This window comes from Notamacropus eugenii, chromosome X, assembly GCF_028372415.1.
Source record: "Notamacropus eugenii isolate mMacEug1 chromosome X, mMacEug1.pri_v2, whole genome shotgun sequence".
NCBI lineage: Eukaryota > Metazoa > Chordata > Mammalia > Diprotodontia > Macropodidae > Notamacropus > Notamacropus eugenii.
In genome coordinates this window covers 20,167,814-20,185,080 of record NC_092879.1, presented here as the reverse complement: position 1 = coordinate 20,185,080, position 17,267 = coordinate 20,167,814, and the positions used below count along the sequence as shown (strand labels likewise).

At 35.7% G+C, this 17,267-nt stretch overlaps 1 protein-coding gene across 18 annotated transcripts in view; it reads left to right on the top strand.

Moving 5' to 3' along the window:
• The window catches only part of LOC140515695 (E3 ubiquitin-protein ligase DTX3L-like), a 49,267-nt gene that overhangs the window by 17,799 nt on the left and 14,201 nt on the right, over positions 1-17,267 (top strand). Inside the window, exon 3 of one of the 18 annotated variants that reach the window (XM_072626529.1) lies at positions 13,074-17,206. The exons of the other annotated variants lie outside the window; for them this stretch is intronic. Coding sequence (XP_072482630.1) covers positions 13,148-14,848 — 1,701 coding nt within the window. The 5' untranslated portion in view covers positions 13,074-13,147 and the 3' untranslated portion in view covers positions 14,849-17,206. Of the gene's footprint in view, positions 1-13,073; positions 17,207-17,267 lie in introns of those variants that run through there. 18 annotated transcript variants of the gene reach the window in all.

Below are 17,267 nucleotides of genomic sequence, written 5' to 3'. Positions count from 1 at the left end.
AAAAAAAATATGCTTCAATCTTCACTCAGAGTTGATCAGTTCTGTCTCTGGATTTAAATCAAGAGTGATTTAGAACATTTTTTTTCATAAGTCTATTGATAGTTTTGATTTCTTCTTCTGAATGCTACTTTTTTACATCACCTGGGGAATGATTTGTATTTTTTATCAATTTGGCTCAGTTTCCCAATCCAAAGGGCTGGCACATAATTTTTCCATGCTCCCTTAATTTGTCCACATCTTTGACCCATTTGGATCTTATCTTGGCATGAGTTGTTGCTCTGTGTCTAGCTAGCTTCCGCCATACTGATTTCCAGCTTTCCCAGCAATTTTTGTCAGATACTGTGTTTTTGCCCCCAAGTTTAGATCTTTGGGTTTGTCACATACTAGATTACTATGGTCATCTTACTATTGTGTATTGTGTACTTGAGCTATTCAGCTGATCCCCATTCTATTTCTTAGCCATTCCCAGATTGCTTTTGAGGATTGCTGCTTTGTCACACAGTTTGAAATTTGACACTGCTAGGCACCCCTTCATTCACAGTTTTTCTCATTGTTTTCCTCAATATTCTTGACCTCTTTTTCTTCCAGATGAATATTGTTATTATTTTTTTTGTCTCTACAAAATAACACTTTGGTAATTTGCTTTGTATGGCACTGAATAAGTAAATTATTTTAGGAAGAATTGACATTTTCATTATATTGGCTCAGCATACCCTTGGGCAATTAGTATTTATCCAGTTGTTTTTATCTATTGTTTTGATGTATGTGAAAAGCATTTTATAACTGTGTTCATATAGGTCCTATATTTGTCTTGTAGATAGACTCTCAAATATTTTATATTGTACTGTTACTTTAAATGGAGGTTCTCTTTTTTTTCTTTTACTGCTATTTGGGGGGGGGGTAAAATATAGAAATTCTGATAATTAATGTGTTTTTTATTTTATATTCTAAAAGCTTGCTAGTTTTTCATTGTTTCAAGTAGTTTTTGAGTTAACTTTCTAGGGTTCTACCCAAGATACCATCATATCTTCTACAAAGAGATGAGTTTTATTTTCTCATTGCCTACTCTTATTCAAATTCTTTTTCTTGTCTTATTGCTATAGCTAATATTTCTAGTACAATATTGAATGCTACTGGTGATGATGGATATATTTGCTTCACCCCTGATCTTTTTTGGGAGGGGTTCTACTTTTTCTCCACTGGAGATTATGCTTGCTCTAAATTTTAGATAAATAATTCATTTTAAGCAAGGCTACACTTATTCTATACTTTCTAATGTTTTTAATAAGAATGGGTGTTTTATTTTGTCAAAAACTTTTTCGGTACCTGTTGATATAATAAAAAATTTTCCAATATTTTTATTAATATGGTCACTTTTGCTTACAGTTGTCCTAATATTAAATTAGTACTACATTTCTGTTATAAATAATACCTGGTTTTACTGTATGATCTTTGCTGTAATCTCCTTGCAAATATTTTGTTTAAATTTTTTCATCAATATTCATTAGAGAAATAAGTCTATAATTTTCTTTCTCCACTTTTGTTTTCCCTGGTTTAAGTATCAAAACCATATTTGAGTCATAAAAGGAATTTGGTAGGACTCCTTTATCTATTTTGTCAAATAGATAAATATTGGGTAGAAGTAACTTGTAAATTCATCTGGTCCTGGAGATTTTTTCTTAGGGAGCTAATTTGTTGTTCATTTAATTCCTTTTTCTAAGATAGAGTTATTCAAGGGTTCTCGTGACACTTTTGTAAATCTGGGCACTTTTATTTTTTTTAAATTTTCATTCATTTCACTTTAGATTGTCAGTTTCATTGGCACATAATTGGGCAAAATATCTCCCCATAAATGCTTTAATTTCATCTTCATTGGGCGTATATTCACCTTTTTCATGTTTGGTTCTGGTAATTTGGTTTTCTTTTCTTTTTAATCGAATCAATCAATGATTTGTTTTATATTTTTTTTTCATAAAACCACTTTCCAGTTTTATTTATCAGGTCAGTGGTTTTTTTTTTTAATTTCACTATTATTAATCTCTCCTTTGATTTTTTTTAGGATTTTTATTTCGGTGTTTAATTGGAGATTGTTCATTTGTTTTTATTTTTAGTTGAATGCTGAATTCATTGATCTGTTCCTTCTCTTGTTTATTGATGGAAGTGTTTAGAGCTATCAAATTTCCCCTATGCACTGCTTTGTCTGCATCTCACAAATTTGGTGTGCTGTCTTATTTTTCTCATTATCTTTTACTCCTTTCCCACCCCACCCAGAATTTATAAGGTATTTACTGGCCAGAGAAAAAATGTCGTAATCTGCAAACTTTTACCCCTTTACAGCATTTGCATGCCAAGCTCTTATATCTTTCTTCAATAATGGTGATAGTAATGCAAAATAAAGAAAAGAAGAAGAAAACAAGGAATACAGCTGATCAATACACTGAAAAATTTTGAAAATATGTGTAGTATGCAATACCTCTAGACATCCCATTTCTGCAAAGGGGTGGATTATGAGCATATTCTAATACCTCTTCATTCAACATGTTTCTTCTTTATAATTTTGCAACACACATAATATGTATGTGTGTATATACATAATTTAAATATGTAGACAGATCATACAATAAAAGCATTAGAAGAGAACATATCATTATACCTTTCACAGTAACAGGTAAGGGATGTATTCATAACCAAACAAGGAATAGAGGCAATTACAAAAGATAAATACCTTAGACTACATAAAATGGAAAAGTTTCTGCATAGACAGAATGAAGGTAAGCAAGAAAATGGTCAAATAAGAAAAAAAATCTTGTATTAAATTTAATTTTTTGCATGTATGGTTGCTTTTTCCATTTACCTTGTTTAAATCTTTGTGTATATTGCTTTCTTGGTTGTCCTTACCTGACTGCATCAGTTCATACAGATTTTTCCATAGTTCTCTGCATTCATGTTCATCCTTTCTTATAGCACAGTAGTATTCCATTACATTTAATCACCAGAATTTGTTTAGCTATTCCCCAATTGGTAGTAATCTACTTTGTTTTTGCCAGGGAGTTGTTTCATGGTTTTCACATTAGCTCTTTTGCACTATGTAATATCACAAGCCAAGCCCCTCCTATCCTATAATGTAGAAGCTCCTAAATCTTGTGTTATCCTAATTGTAGTTACACAATATTTGAATTGTTTCTTTCTCTCTGCAGTATTTTCTCCTTGATCTGGGAACTCTTGAATTTGGCTATAATATTCCTGGAAGCATTCATTTTGGGATCTTTTTCAGGAGGGAACAGTAGATTCTTTTTATTTCTCTTTTACCCTCTGTTTCTAGGATATCAAGGCTTTCAGGTAGTCCAGTAATTTTTAAATTATCTCTCCTCAATCTATTTTTGAGGTCAGTTGTTTTTTTAAAAGAAATATTTAACATTTTCTTCTATTTTTTTACTTTTTTGATCTGCTTTATTGTTCCCTGATATCTCATGGAATCATTAGCCTTCATTGTCCAATTTTGATTTTTAGGTAATTTTTTTTCAGTGAGCTATTATACCACCTTTTCCATTTGACCAATACTACTTTTTAAGGTGTTTACTTCTGTGAATTTTGTGTGTCTTTTTCAGTTTCTTCAATTCTGCTTTTTAAAGTGCTTCTCTTTAGTGTGTTTTTGTGCCTTTTTATCATGTGACCTAATGATGTAGTTCGTATTAGGCAACACCAGCCTTTTAGTCCCTTGGATTTATCCACTTAGAGAAGTAAGAATCTTAGATTTGGTGAGGACTCAAGGGTAGTGATAGATCACTTTCAAGACATATTTAACATTTCCAAAGTACTTGGGAAGATGCAGCTGATTTAATGGTGACTGTTCTCCACAGGAGAGACACAGATTGCCATAGAAGAAAAATATAATGTGCCTAGTTTCTGCCAGGCTACTTGCTTGACAGTTTTCCCAGCAGTTTTGATCAAATGTTAAACTCATGACCCAACAGCCAGGATTTGTGGCTGATCAAATACTAGGTTATTGTACTCATTTACTTCTGTGTATTCTGTATAATTTGTGTACCTCACCTGTTCCATTGATCAACTGCTTATATTTTGAATCCAGTACCTAATTAATCTAATGAATATAGCTTTGTAATATAGTTGGAGGTCTGTTACTGCTGACCTCCATCATTCACATTTTTTTCATTGAGTCACTTGATCTTCTCCAGCTTTTATTCCTCCATATGAAGTTGGTTGTTATTTTTTCTAGCTCTGCAAGGAAATCTTTTCGTAGTTTGATTGGTGTGACAAAGAAGAAATAATTTAAATTAGGTATTTTTGTCATAATTTGATTTAGGTAGTTTTGTCGTTATAGGGCCCTGGCATACTCAGGAACAATGAATATTACCTCAATTGCTTAGATCTGTATTTCTGTGAAGAGGGTTTTGTTATGGTATTCCTATAATTCCTGTGCATATCTTGCCAGGTAGAGCCCCATGTCTTCTTCTTTCTCTTCTTGCTGTCTTTTGTTGGTAATATGGAGAAATGATGATTTCTGTGGGTTTACTTCATACCATGCAACTTTACTGAACTTGTTAATTGTTTCCACTGGTTTAGTAGTTGATTCTCTGTAAGTAAATAGTTATAGACTGTTTGGTTTCCTCAATGCCTGATGCTTAATTCCTTCAATTTCTTTGTCCTGCCTTATTGCTCTAGATAGCATTTCTGATACAGTATTGAGCAATAATGGTGATAAAGGACATCCTTACTTCAGTCTTGATCTTACTGGAAAGGCTTCTTCTAGCTTATCTTACAGATTATTATTGTTTTTATTATCTTACAGATAATGTTTACTCTACCCCCTTTTACAAAGACAGGAATTAGATATTACTTATGAATTTAAGAGAAGATCCATTTCTTCCTATGCCTTCTACTGTTTTTAATAGGAACAAATATCCAAAGTTTTCTCTGAATGTATTAAATAATCATGTGATTATTGTTGATACAGTCAATTCTTATTATAGTTTCCTCCCAGTCTGATGACTTTCTTTTTCTTGGCCTCATTAAAGGGGCCATGCCTAGGCTACTTCTTAAATAGGCCTATTCCATGGAGGGCATTGCCTCACCCTAAGTGAGTACCTGCAAAGACCTTGGTCTAAAGGACCCAAGGTCTCCCAGTGCATCCCGGGTCATCTCCAGTCATCCTGATGAATATCTGGTCACTGGATTCAGATAGCTCTGGAGGAGAAATGAGGCTGGTGACCTGCATAACCTCACTCAAAACAAAGCAAGTGTGAGTCATGTCATCATTTCTCTGATGACATGGCCTTCATTGGCAATGAAGGATGAACACAATCCTAATATTGAACCCACTTTGACGTGACTCCCACCTGGTATCAATCCCTCATGTCAATTCCTGGATTAAATATCTCCTTATTTTACTGGATGATTTTTATGTGATATGTGGTCATATTCATCTTGCTTATGTTTGACTTACAATTTTTGCATCAATATTCGTTAGGGAAATTGGTCTATAGTTTTCCTTGTTTTCTAGAGTTTTCTTTTACTATTTTTGAATTTCTCACTCTTGCTATACCACCAGTTTCTCTGCTTGGGTTCCATATTAGGAATATCATTCTTTGCAGATATCCTCATCTCCAGAAATCTCATCATCATGGAGATTTGGTCTTCAACAATTCCCAAATGCCCAAGGTTGCCCCATTCTTTCCTGGATGCTAATCAGAACTAGGGGGCTGCAGGGTAGAGAAAAACAACTCCTGCTAAAGGACTCAGAATTCCCACCTTCTCATTTCCTATAACCTCTACTGCTTGGCTTCCTCTCCAAGAATCTCCACCATTTTTCCTCTGGGTTATTTTAGCCATCAGAGATCTCACCATCTTGAATTTTGATTCAGCTTTCATACTCAATTTTCCCCATTCCAGTCTTATGACTCTGTTACTTCTCTTTTATGACTGATGACCTGCATAGTAGGTCAAAAAAACTCCTTCCATTTCCTCATTTCATGGAGGTCTCAGTAATTCCAACTTTTCATTTCCCACCAGTATCATGGAATCATTATAGAATAATACAAAAATCCTGTCCTTCAAGGACAAGTAGAAGAATATATTCTAATCTTTATGTGTGGCATATACATTGAAAATTTTATTACTGTGTAATAGAGGTAATTTTTTTTTAATTTCCATATTGCTGAAGAACTTAGAATCTGTCCAAAAAATGGAAAAAGCAGGACTGCCAGGTCAATCTTTTGCAATAGACTTACTGAAGGTAATGGGATCAATAATTTGAAGTTCTGGCAATGGATGGCCCTTGTGAAAATTGAGAATTCTCAAGGATTCTATTTATAACAATAACTCCAGGTTGGATTTTGTTGTATTAGTCATAAACAGAATTATAATACATTCTTATTTAAATTGAGATTTTTTTTCTCTTTGGGCAATTGTGATATTTGACCTTTTTATAAGTAAATAGACTTTAATGTAAAACAACCCTTAAAATTTGGTATTGTTGAAAAATGGTTATAGACTACAAAAATAAAAACTAAGTGAAAGCTTTCCCTCAGAATTAAGTCATATAAGTCATAAGGCTGCCATACTGAATACCTCAACGTTAAAATAAATTTTTCAAATTTTTCTATTGGCTTTTGATTAGTGAATTAGGAAAATAATTATTCACACTATGGTTGATCTGTGCCTTGAGTGGTAATGATTTTATCTTCTTTTATAGCTCTGAAGGGGGTAGGTAGGTGGTGCAGTAGATAGAGTGCCAGGCCTGAAGTTAAGAAGACCTGATTTCAAATCCCACTTTAAGCACTTATTAGCTGTGTGACCCTGGGCAAGTCACTTAATCCTGTTTGCCTCAGTTTCCTTACCTGTAAAGTGAGATGGAGAAGGAAATGGCAAACCACTCTATTATCTTTGCCAAGAAAACCAAAAATGGGATCATAAAGATTTCAACAACTGAAAGATGACTGAAAAACTGGATGCCCTTGTGCCAGCTTTAGAAGATTTTAAGCATGTTGGAAAGGTTTGAGTATGTTGACAGAAAAGGTTTTAAAAAGTCTTGGCTTTGTTTAGCTGAAAAGGTTGTATGAAACTTCATATGTTTATCTTATTAGGAACTATAGTAGTAAAGAGTTGCTATTTGATATGAAAGTTTATAGAGAAAGATGTATCATAAACCTCATATTAGGAAAGAAACATTTCACTTAATATAAGACCAGAATAAATTCAATCATACCTGGATCTACTTTTGAAATGGTAATGAATCTCAATTTATTTTATAATTATGCCATATTATGTTTCTTTCCTAATACGAGGTTTATGATACATCAGAATTTATTATGCTATTTGGCATTCTCACAAATTGGGAAACTGAAATTTTGTTAACTGGATGATCTTTAGTAAGTGCCCTAATGTTTGTTACCTTGGTTTACTAATATGTGAGGGGATGATAATAGAATTCACCTAGCATGGTTATTATGAAGATCACTTGATTGTAAAGCACTTAACACAGTGCCTGGCATAGGGCAAGCACTATTTGAATGTTAACTGTTATTATTTCTTTAGTTAGAAGTAATCACCTCATACACGATGACTTATATGTCACCAGCATACAATGCAATGGTGATAAAATGATTTTCTATGTAAGATAATTTGGAAATGCATTCAAATGAACTGAAGTCACCTGAGTGTTAATGCGTTTGTTTCAAGTCTCAAATACATTCTATTATTTATGGCATTGTTATGTTGCTAAATTTTCTTATACTGCGAAATATGCAACCTATAGTATCAATTATATCATTAGAACAACAACTTTTCATAACTTTAGTGTTATTAGAGTATGAACTGAACAACTAAAAGAAGATGGAAAAAATTGTTTGAAAATGTTATCTTGTTTTATTGGTCCTACTAATCCTCTTTTACAATGTTTTGTAACTGCAAATTAGGACTCTGGAAATTTCCATCTTTATCTAGACTCAAGAGGAGTTACAGCTAAAACTACTTGACTATCACTTATGAAAATTGTAAGATTGTCAACTAAGTTATTTGGGATTATTGTCATATTGTTAACATCTTTCAAGTATTTATGTCGATATTTTAAAAGGAAAATTGGTAACTGATTATTTGTTAGAAAAGGTACAAAGAAAAGACCTGGTGGATTCCCCTTATTTTTGTAAACTTGTCATGTTCTTGGAAACCATCTGTGTGGACAAGGTCATTAGCCCCGGGAAAAGAGCTTGTTATGAATTACGGAGTTGCTAAACAATGAAGTTTGCTAACTGAGAATTTACAAGTTTATATATATAATATAGAAGTGATTTCTAATATATCGATCCTTTCTCCAGGAAGGAGAAGAAAAAAATAACAAATGAAGAATGTTAAGTGAAATCTCTCGTATATGTGTGAGTCTTGGTTAACTTTTTATTGTGTGTTACAATTGCATAAGTGTAAAAAATCTAGCCCCAAACTGTGATTAGTGAAACTTGCCATTTGAGGTACAAGTTCTTGGGACTGTAACTGATATTGTTTTGAGTTTTGAATTCAGGCATAATTGTCTGATGGATCATTAAGTCAGTAATCTACTATTCAAGAAAAATGGGAGGAAATGTGATTTTGAAGTCTTATAGATGAAGGTCTGTATCTGGGAAAAAGCCAAGAGAAGAAGCTTAGCATAGCATAAGGTAGGATCCTTCCAGCTCAGTTTCCCCATTATGTTACTTTGTTTTGAACAGAAATATTTCCCACCTGGCTATGCCTCAGTCTGGCTATGAGGCTGAATTGTTTATGCATGATTGGTTGTCAGCTTTGGCTCATACCTGGAGTCAAACAGAGCTAAGAATGCTTTATTCTGCCATATATGTGCTGAGTCATTAAGGACCAGTTTTGATTCTGTTAGAATCATGTCCCTGATTTTTCCTTTTATAACAAATTTCTATAATCAGAGCAAGTGGTCACTAGAAGATAGAAGCACAACACAAGTATGTAAGATCTTACTGTTTTCAGACTAAATGTGTAGTCCAGGGATGGGGAACCTGTGGCCTCAAGGCCACATGTGGCCCTCTAGGTCCTCAAGTGTGACTCTTTGACTGAATCCAAACTTCACAGAACGAATCCCCTGAACGAAAGGGTTTTTTCTGTAGAACTTGGACTCAGTCAAAAGGCCACACCCAAGAACCCAGAAAGCTACATGTGGCCTTGAGGCCACAGATTTTCCACCCCTGGACTTTAGTCATTACATATCCCAAAGAACCATGTACCTAAGTACCTGGGCTTGCCCTGTGCCTGCTAATACTTACATAGTCATGTTGAGGATTAAATCCCTAGAATAGCTCACTCTTTCTGAATGCTATGGGAATAATCAGACAACAGTAAAACAAGCTTGAGAAACAAAGATACAAACACCATGTTAAATCATTATCCCATAGACTAAGGCTGAACACTTCTGAGCTACTGTAATAAAATACATGTATCTAAGATATGTGCTATTCAGTCAAGAATTATGTCTTTTCTGTAACAACTTAGTGAGTATTTGGTCTAGTCATCTGTGCCTGTTTACATATGTGCATACATAATACATGTGTGTATGTATATATGTATATGTGTGTATATAGATATATAGGTATAGATACATATCTGTATAAAATAAGCTCCTTAAACATTTCCAAACAATGTGAGAATAATTGGGTGTTGATGCCACAGTTTATGGGGCCAAGCTGGTGTTAGTTTATTGATCATTAAAACAAAATCAGAAACATCTTCAGTTTGGTTTGCAGAAATAAATTTTATTGCAATCAGTTCTCTTCTAGGAGAGTGACTTATGCATAATTTGTATTACACCAATGGAAAGTCAGTTTTTTTTAATATTCTTATTTAATGTGGGAATGATACCTGTTCTTTCCTGTGGCTTAAATATATTTTATTATAGACAATTTCTTTGATATATTTTGAACTTGATTGCTGAAGTGTATCTACATGTCCCATCCCAAGTCTTTTGCTACAATTGTAGTTAACTTGGTAATTTTTACGCACCTTCCTTGGTGTATTATGCATCATTTTGTAAAAAGTGTTCTGTAATGGGTGTTTTAATGTAAGGAATAGATCCTTATCTGTGTCTGCTCCTCTTAAGGAGGGAACTGAATAATTGAATTCAGTTGAATTGGAATTAAATTAAATTAAGTAGTATTTAATTTTGGAATTCCAAAATAACTAGTTAAAATAAAAATTTTAAAGTAAAAAAAATGGTAAAAGTGTTGAGAAAACAACAAGATAAAATGAATATATGTGGGTAATTTGGAAGGTTTTAAAAGTTCTGCTTTCATTGATATTTAAAATATTTAGTTTGTATTTAAATGTCTTACACATGTCAATGAAACAGTAACCCTTTTAGCTTGTTGTTAACAATGTTTACGTCAGGAACAGAGTTTAGATAGGATAGAAACAATATGAGATATTTATAACCCAAACTCCTGAAATATCAGGTGAACTGTGGGCTCCTAATTTGATGTTCCCTTTAACAGCTCTGTTATTGATTAGATCAGATGTACAAGGGTCCAGCTGGTTTTCACCACATGTACTAGTTGTTAGAGAAGTAAACTTGGTGACTAGTATGGGAATCTTGTATTGAGATGTTTTTTTTTTTTAATTTTTAATTTTCAATATTCACTTCCATAAGATTTTGAGTTCCACATTTTCTCCCCATCTCTCTCCTCCCCCCACCCTAAGACTTCACGCAATCTAATATAGGCTCTACATATAATACATATTAAACTTTTATTCACATTAGTCATGTTGTAAAGAAGAATTAGAACCAGTGGGAGAAACCACAAGAAATAAGAAACAAACAAAAGAGAAAGATAGCAAAAAATATGCTTCAATCTGCATTCAGACTCCATAGTTCTTTCTCTTGATGTGGACAGCATTTTCTGTCATTAAGTCCTTTGAAGTTGTCTTAGATCCTTGCATTGTAAGAAGAAATAAGTCTATCAAAGTTAGTCATCACACAATGTGGTTGTTACAGTGTGCAGTGCTCTCCTGGTTCTGCTCACTTCACTCACCATCAGTTCTTAGAAGCCTTTCAAGTTTTTCTGAAGTCTGTCTGCTCATTATTTCTTATGCAACAATAATATTCCCTCACATTCATATACCACAACTTTTTCAGCCATTCCCCAACTGATTGCCATCCCCTCAAGTTCCAATTCTTTGCCACCACAAAAAGAGCTGCTATAAATATTTTTATACATGTGGTTCCTTTTCCCATTTGTATGATCTCTTTGGCATAATTGAGATCGGTTTTGTAGTAGATTCTAGCAGAAATATCTAAGGAGTCTTTACAAGTAGCTTGGAACCAGAAAGGAAGTCCACTGAAGTGTGCCCCTGAGGACATGCTGTTTTCTAGAGTGCCCCAAAAAGAGATGTGCCAGGGATAGGATGACTGCATGGGATGTCTGAAATCCAAGATGAGATGAGTTGATTGAATGGATATTGGGAAGGATTATTGCAGCAAGACTTAATGTTTGTTAACATTGATGTCAATTCTTGTTGCCCATTTGGCTTTTATTTTCTGTATCTGTATACTAAGTTCTCTCACTTTTCTTGATGTATGATTTCCCCCTCTGGGTTAATTCTGATTTTGAACATTCTTACTATATGCTTTATTTATGGTTTTGGTTCTGATCTCTCTTTGTAACTGGAACTCTCCCGTATCAGCCATAGGATGTAAAAGTGTCCAAGGTCTCGTTAGCTTTCTGTCTGTTGACCTTTATCCTTGTGAAGTGTTTATTTCTTTTTACCTCCAGAGACCCTTCCTCGCTAGTATTCACAGGAATGTTTTACCAAATGCACCCTCACTGGTTATTGGCATACCCAAGGGTTGCCTTTCACCAAGAAGGGGTGAAGAGTGAATGTTAATGGGTCCCCTGAACTGGTTTTTGAGTTTCCATATTTTGCTGAAACACTGGACCTGGAGTATTAAAGAAGTCCTGACTATGTCTAGGACAAAGTCCCCACCCACTCCACGCTGTCATAATTTGTTGTTTCCACCCAAGTTTGACTCCCTCTGTGTCCTTGCAAGTCCAGACAGGTGCCAGTCAGTCTGCACCAGACTGAGAAACTGCTTCTGCAGCTGGGATGCCTGTAGATGATCATATGATCCAGCAGTTTCCAAGGGAAAGGAATGCTGCTTTTGACATTTTTCTTAATTGTAATTTCTCCTTCCCCTTGGGAGGGGATTAATCCTTTCCCTCTACCATATTGCATCCCTTTTTCCCTGTAACTTAAATATCAAGGTTTTCTCTGCACTCCTCAGCTTCTTGGTATGGGGAGTCCCCACACGTATTTGCCTTTCTCTTGTAATAATTTCAGTTGCAATGCATGTTTCATGGACTTGTGATACTGTTTTGGTTAACACTGTGCATAATATGCTGGTTATTTTCTTTTCTTCTGGTTCTGTTGATATGTTACTTGTTCATTAGCTATTTCATTGATGTGATTTTCTACCCTCTTTTTAATCTAATTAGCTAAAAGTTTATTAATTTCTTTTTAAAGAACCAGCCTTAATTTTAGATGTCATTTCTTTAGAGTATTTTTGTTTGCAATTTACCTGTTTTTCCACTATTTTTAATATCTTTGTGCTTATTTTAAGCTTATTAATTTGTTGTATTTCTCATCCTTTCAATGAATATTCAGTTCATTATTTCTCTTATTTTCTATGTTATTAATATATGTTTTTAAGGATATACATATGTAAATGTATGTATGTGTATGTATATATATCTATATTTCCATCTTTAGGACTGCTTTATCTGCATCCTGGAAATTGTTGTATGATGTTTCTTCTTTATCATTATAATCATCCTCCTCATTTTTCTCCCTCCCATTTTTTCAAGTAATTATTTGTTTTTTTAAATTTAGTCTTTGAAATTCTCATTATTTAGGATTTCATTGTTAAGTTGCCATTTAGTTCTCTGTGTTATATTTGTGTTGTCTGAACTAGTTACTATTTTTATTAAGTTATGGTCTGGGAAGAAAGGTGGAGGTAGGGAGCTGACAGCACTGTTATTTTTTTGTTTCCCCTCTTTGCTACCCAGTTTCCTCATCCAGAGCCCAGCAAAGAAACATTGCCACCCCAGCTCTTTGACTCACAAGTCCCTTCCCTGCTGTCATGGCCACTGACAACACTGCCCAGGGCCCACCATACTCGCTGCTAGTCCGGGTGTCTGAGACCTCCCTTGGAATAGAGAAGAAGCTGCAGAAGTATTTCCAGAACACCTCGAAGTCTGGGGGGGGCAAGTGCAAGGTCAGAGTCGGTCCCACTAGTGGCTCTTTCTGGATAGACTTTAATAGAAAACAAGCCAAGGATGCTGTGATAGCAAAGAGAAATCACTCTGTGGCAGTCAGTGATACATTACATGTGAAGGTCTTCCTAGAAACAAAAGAAGAAAAAGAAGAGAAAGTCCCAGAAGAGACCAAGAGCAACATTTTAGAGATAAAACATATTTCCTCTCGTACTGTGGCTATCTCAAAGGAACTTCCAGATGAGAGGCACCCAGATGAAGTACGTGCTCTTATCCCCTCGAATTTCTTCCTTCAAAAGATATTTCTCCACGTTGAGGCCCAGCTGACCTTCAAGCTTTCCAGAGACCAGAAGGAGATCATTTTTACCCTGTGCCCAGATATCAAAATAGAGGGAGGCCACGATGGACCCGAGAGAGTGATTGGTGAGTTCGAAGATATTGAAAAAATTTATCGGTACTTAAGTGACACCATGCTGGGACATGACCGGAAAGAGGATTATTCCTACTCAGCATCAGCAAGTGAAATTGAAGAACCTATGCCAAATGAATGCAACAGTCTTGTTCTTTACTCAAACCCCAAGAGAGCAGACGAAGACTTGGACCTCTTGTCAGTTCCTGCGCATTTGTATGAGTATTTCAAATATTTCTTTGCTGAAACTCTGGACAGAATAGAAGTTGAGCATGAAGTACGTATCAAAAGTGCTTTGGTATATCCTTCAGGCAATGTGAGCTTAGACTTCGAGACAAATAGAATGTGGGACAAAGAAGCAGCTAAAGAAGCCTTTACCAGAACCTTTCAGAGGGAAATCCAGAATATGACCCAAAAGGATGTTTCTGTCTCAGAGAACAAGCTGGTCCTTGACATGCAAAAAACCCTGAGCGATATGTTTCAAAACCTCCACATTAAAGCTGATGATAAAGACTTAGTCCTCTGGGGAGACCAAAAGGAAGTTTACGAAGCTCAAAAATTCATTGAACAAAACTACAACAAAAAATCTGGGGAAGCAGCGGCTTCTGCAAAGAAAAACACTGGAATTGAGGTTGATACTGCTCACTGGCGTGTGCTGGGCCAAGAAATCCGAGAAATAGAGAAAACATACTTCACTGTAATGGAATTGGTGCACAAACCCAAAACTAAGAAGACCCTCATTCTCTTTAAACCAAAAGACAAAGATTTAGACCTCTCTGCACATGCTTATGAAGATTTCAATGATATCTTCCAGATGCTCTTACCTCAAATTGTCACAGAGGTAGCGATTCTGAAACCGATAGACCTGAAGAGGAAGTGTTGGCTTGAGAAGACCTTCTTTGAAAACTTGGAGAAAAAGCACCCCCACGTGATCGTAGAGTGGAATGAACGAGAGCTGACACTGACTGGCTTGCCCAAGTACATTGAAAAAGCAATGAAATATGTCAAGAAATACTTTACTGTTCAAAGTCCTGTTCAGAAGAAAGAAGAACAAAGTCCTGTTCAGCAGAAAGAAGAACAAAATGCTGTTCAGCAGAAAGAAGAACAAAGTGCTGTTCAGCAGAAAGAAGAACCAGCTCTCTCCCTTGCAGAGAATTAGAATAGAGAACCCAGATGCCGCTTGGACAAATATGGTGATGATTTCAAGATGGCTTTACCTCCCTCCAAGAGACTGACTAGCTATGGGGACTTAGGAAAAGAGGAGAAGGAGGAAGAGGAGGAGGAATGTACCATCTATCTGGAAATCATTCACCATAAAGAAGTCCTCCCAAAGTGCAAGCATGAGTTCTCTGGCCATTCTATCAGAGAGGCCATTAAACAAATACCAGTGTGCCCAACCTCCTATCATATCATGAAAGATGACAACCTCTTACAGAACTTCTTTATTCCAGGTCATAAGTCATGTGACACCATTGTGATTCATTATAACATGTGTGGCAGCATACAGACCCAAGATCATCCCAACCCAGGAAAACGCTATGAAGGAACAAGACAGGTGGCATACTTGTCAAATAATGAAGAAGGATGGTAGGTTTTGAATCTCCTCAGAAGAGCTTTTGACCAAAGGCTGACTTTCACAGTAGGACAGTCTCAGACATTAGGAGTCAAGCATGTGATCACTTGGAATGATATTCACCACAAAACTGCAGTTCCATGCAGCAGAAAACTTTGGTTACCCTGATCCCAGCTATCTGCAGTGAGTCAAACTGGAACTGAAAGGCAAAAGGAATTGAGTAAGACTGTTGACTTCAAGGATGCCTGCAGAGCTGGGCTTGAAAAAGCTGTTGGAGTGGAAAGGAATCAAAGCAGTCATTAAGATACATGTGTGTAGGCACCATTTAGAGAAAAATAAAAGAATTTGAGAAGAAATTAGTTTGCTTAGGGTTGAGTGGGATGAACTGCTATCTGCTAACCTGTCTAATTCCTTGGAGTTTTTGGGGTTTTTTTTGCTTTTTATTATTCAAACAGAGCCTTGTAGGAATGTAAAAGTTGTTCTAGTGACAATCCAAAGCATACCTCTCAGTACTTTCATGTCTGTCTCCATTTTGCTGTCACCAGAGATGCTGGAGTTAAAGAATTTTCCATTGTACCACCTACACAAGGTGATGACTGAATCTGACATTCACATTATTTCTCATAAGCTATTGATGACAGAACTTGCTCCCTTCTAACTGAAATGGAAACCAGGAACATTAAAAAGATTGGAAGACATCTTGAAGAAAATTCATCTCCAGATACTTACATGAGTCCTTCCCTTCAGAAAAAAACAACAATCCATCCTTGGGACTCTGGCAAATTTAATGTAAATTGCGTAGTGGGAAGAGATATTTTCGTCATCAGTCAAGTCCAGTGACTTCCAATAACTTTCAGGAACAAATTGAAAAGTCTCTGTTTGACATTCAAAGCCCTTTATAACCTTGCCCTTCCCTTTACTCCTCTACTATGTACTCTGTGATCTGATGATTCTTGCCTCTTTGATGATTCCTGGAGAAGAAACTCCATCTCTCTAGATTGTGCATTTTCAGTGGATATCCACCATGCCTGGAATTCTTTTCCTCTTCATTTCCACTGACTGGCATCCCTGACTTCTTTCAAGTTCCACCTAAAATCCCACCTTCTATGTGAAACCTTTCCCAAACCCCTTAATACTAGTGCTTTTCCTGTGTAGTTTATCTCTAGTTTGTCCTATATATAGCTTGTTTGTACATAGTTGTTTGTATATTGTCTTCCCCATTAGACTATGAGCTACTTGAGAGCAGAGACAGTCTTTTGCCTTCTTTTGTATCCCTAGCACTTAGTACAGTGCCTAGAACATAGAAGGCACATAATACTTGTTGACTAACTGTCTGACTTTGGGAAGGATCATTGACCTGGGAATCAGAGTTTCCACTTTAACAGTCACCTGGCATTGGCTTGTGTGTTGCCCTGGTTCTCTGCATTCTTAGCTCACATTTTGGGGTGCACCTTGTGGTAATTGTTGTGTTTGTCTAGTCTTAGTGAGACCACATTCATACCCAAATATTTTCTGACTTTTAACCTCCACAAAATTGTACGTTCGATTTACCATTGTTCTAAGTGCCCCCTCAAAAGTGTACTTGTAGGGCAACAGATGAAATGCCCATTCATCTCTGAATGAGTTCACCTTTTGTATTTGCTATAGAAACTAAGCAGAAATATTCATTAGGAGCCGAAATATTGGATCCTGTGGCATTGCTTGGATGAAAGAGAACCTGTGATACAGAGAGGTTCCTCTCCTAGTTACAAACAGCTTATTGTTGATAATGCCACACCCTACTGCCCTAGTGCAGAAGGCTGTGTTGTAGCTCAAATGATACCTAGTTGGTTCTTCTCTAAATAATTGAATCATCTGGATCTGGCTCTGTGCTTATGTTTGAGAAGACAATTTAATGACTGTGTGTAATGCTTCTAATAAAGTCATAATTATCATCAGAAAAAAGTTATGGTCTATGAAGTATTTATTAACTATTTCTGTGTTTTCCCATTTGTTTGCAATATCC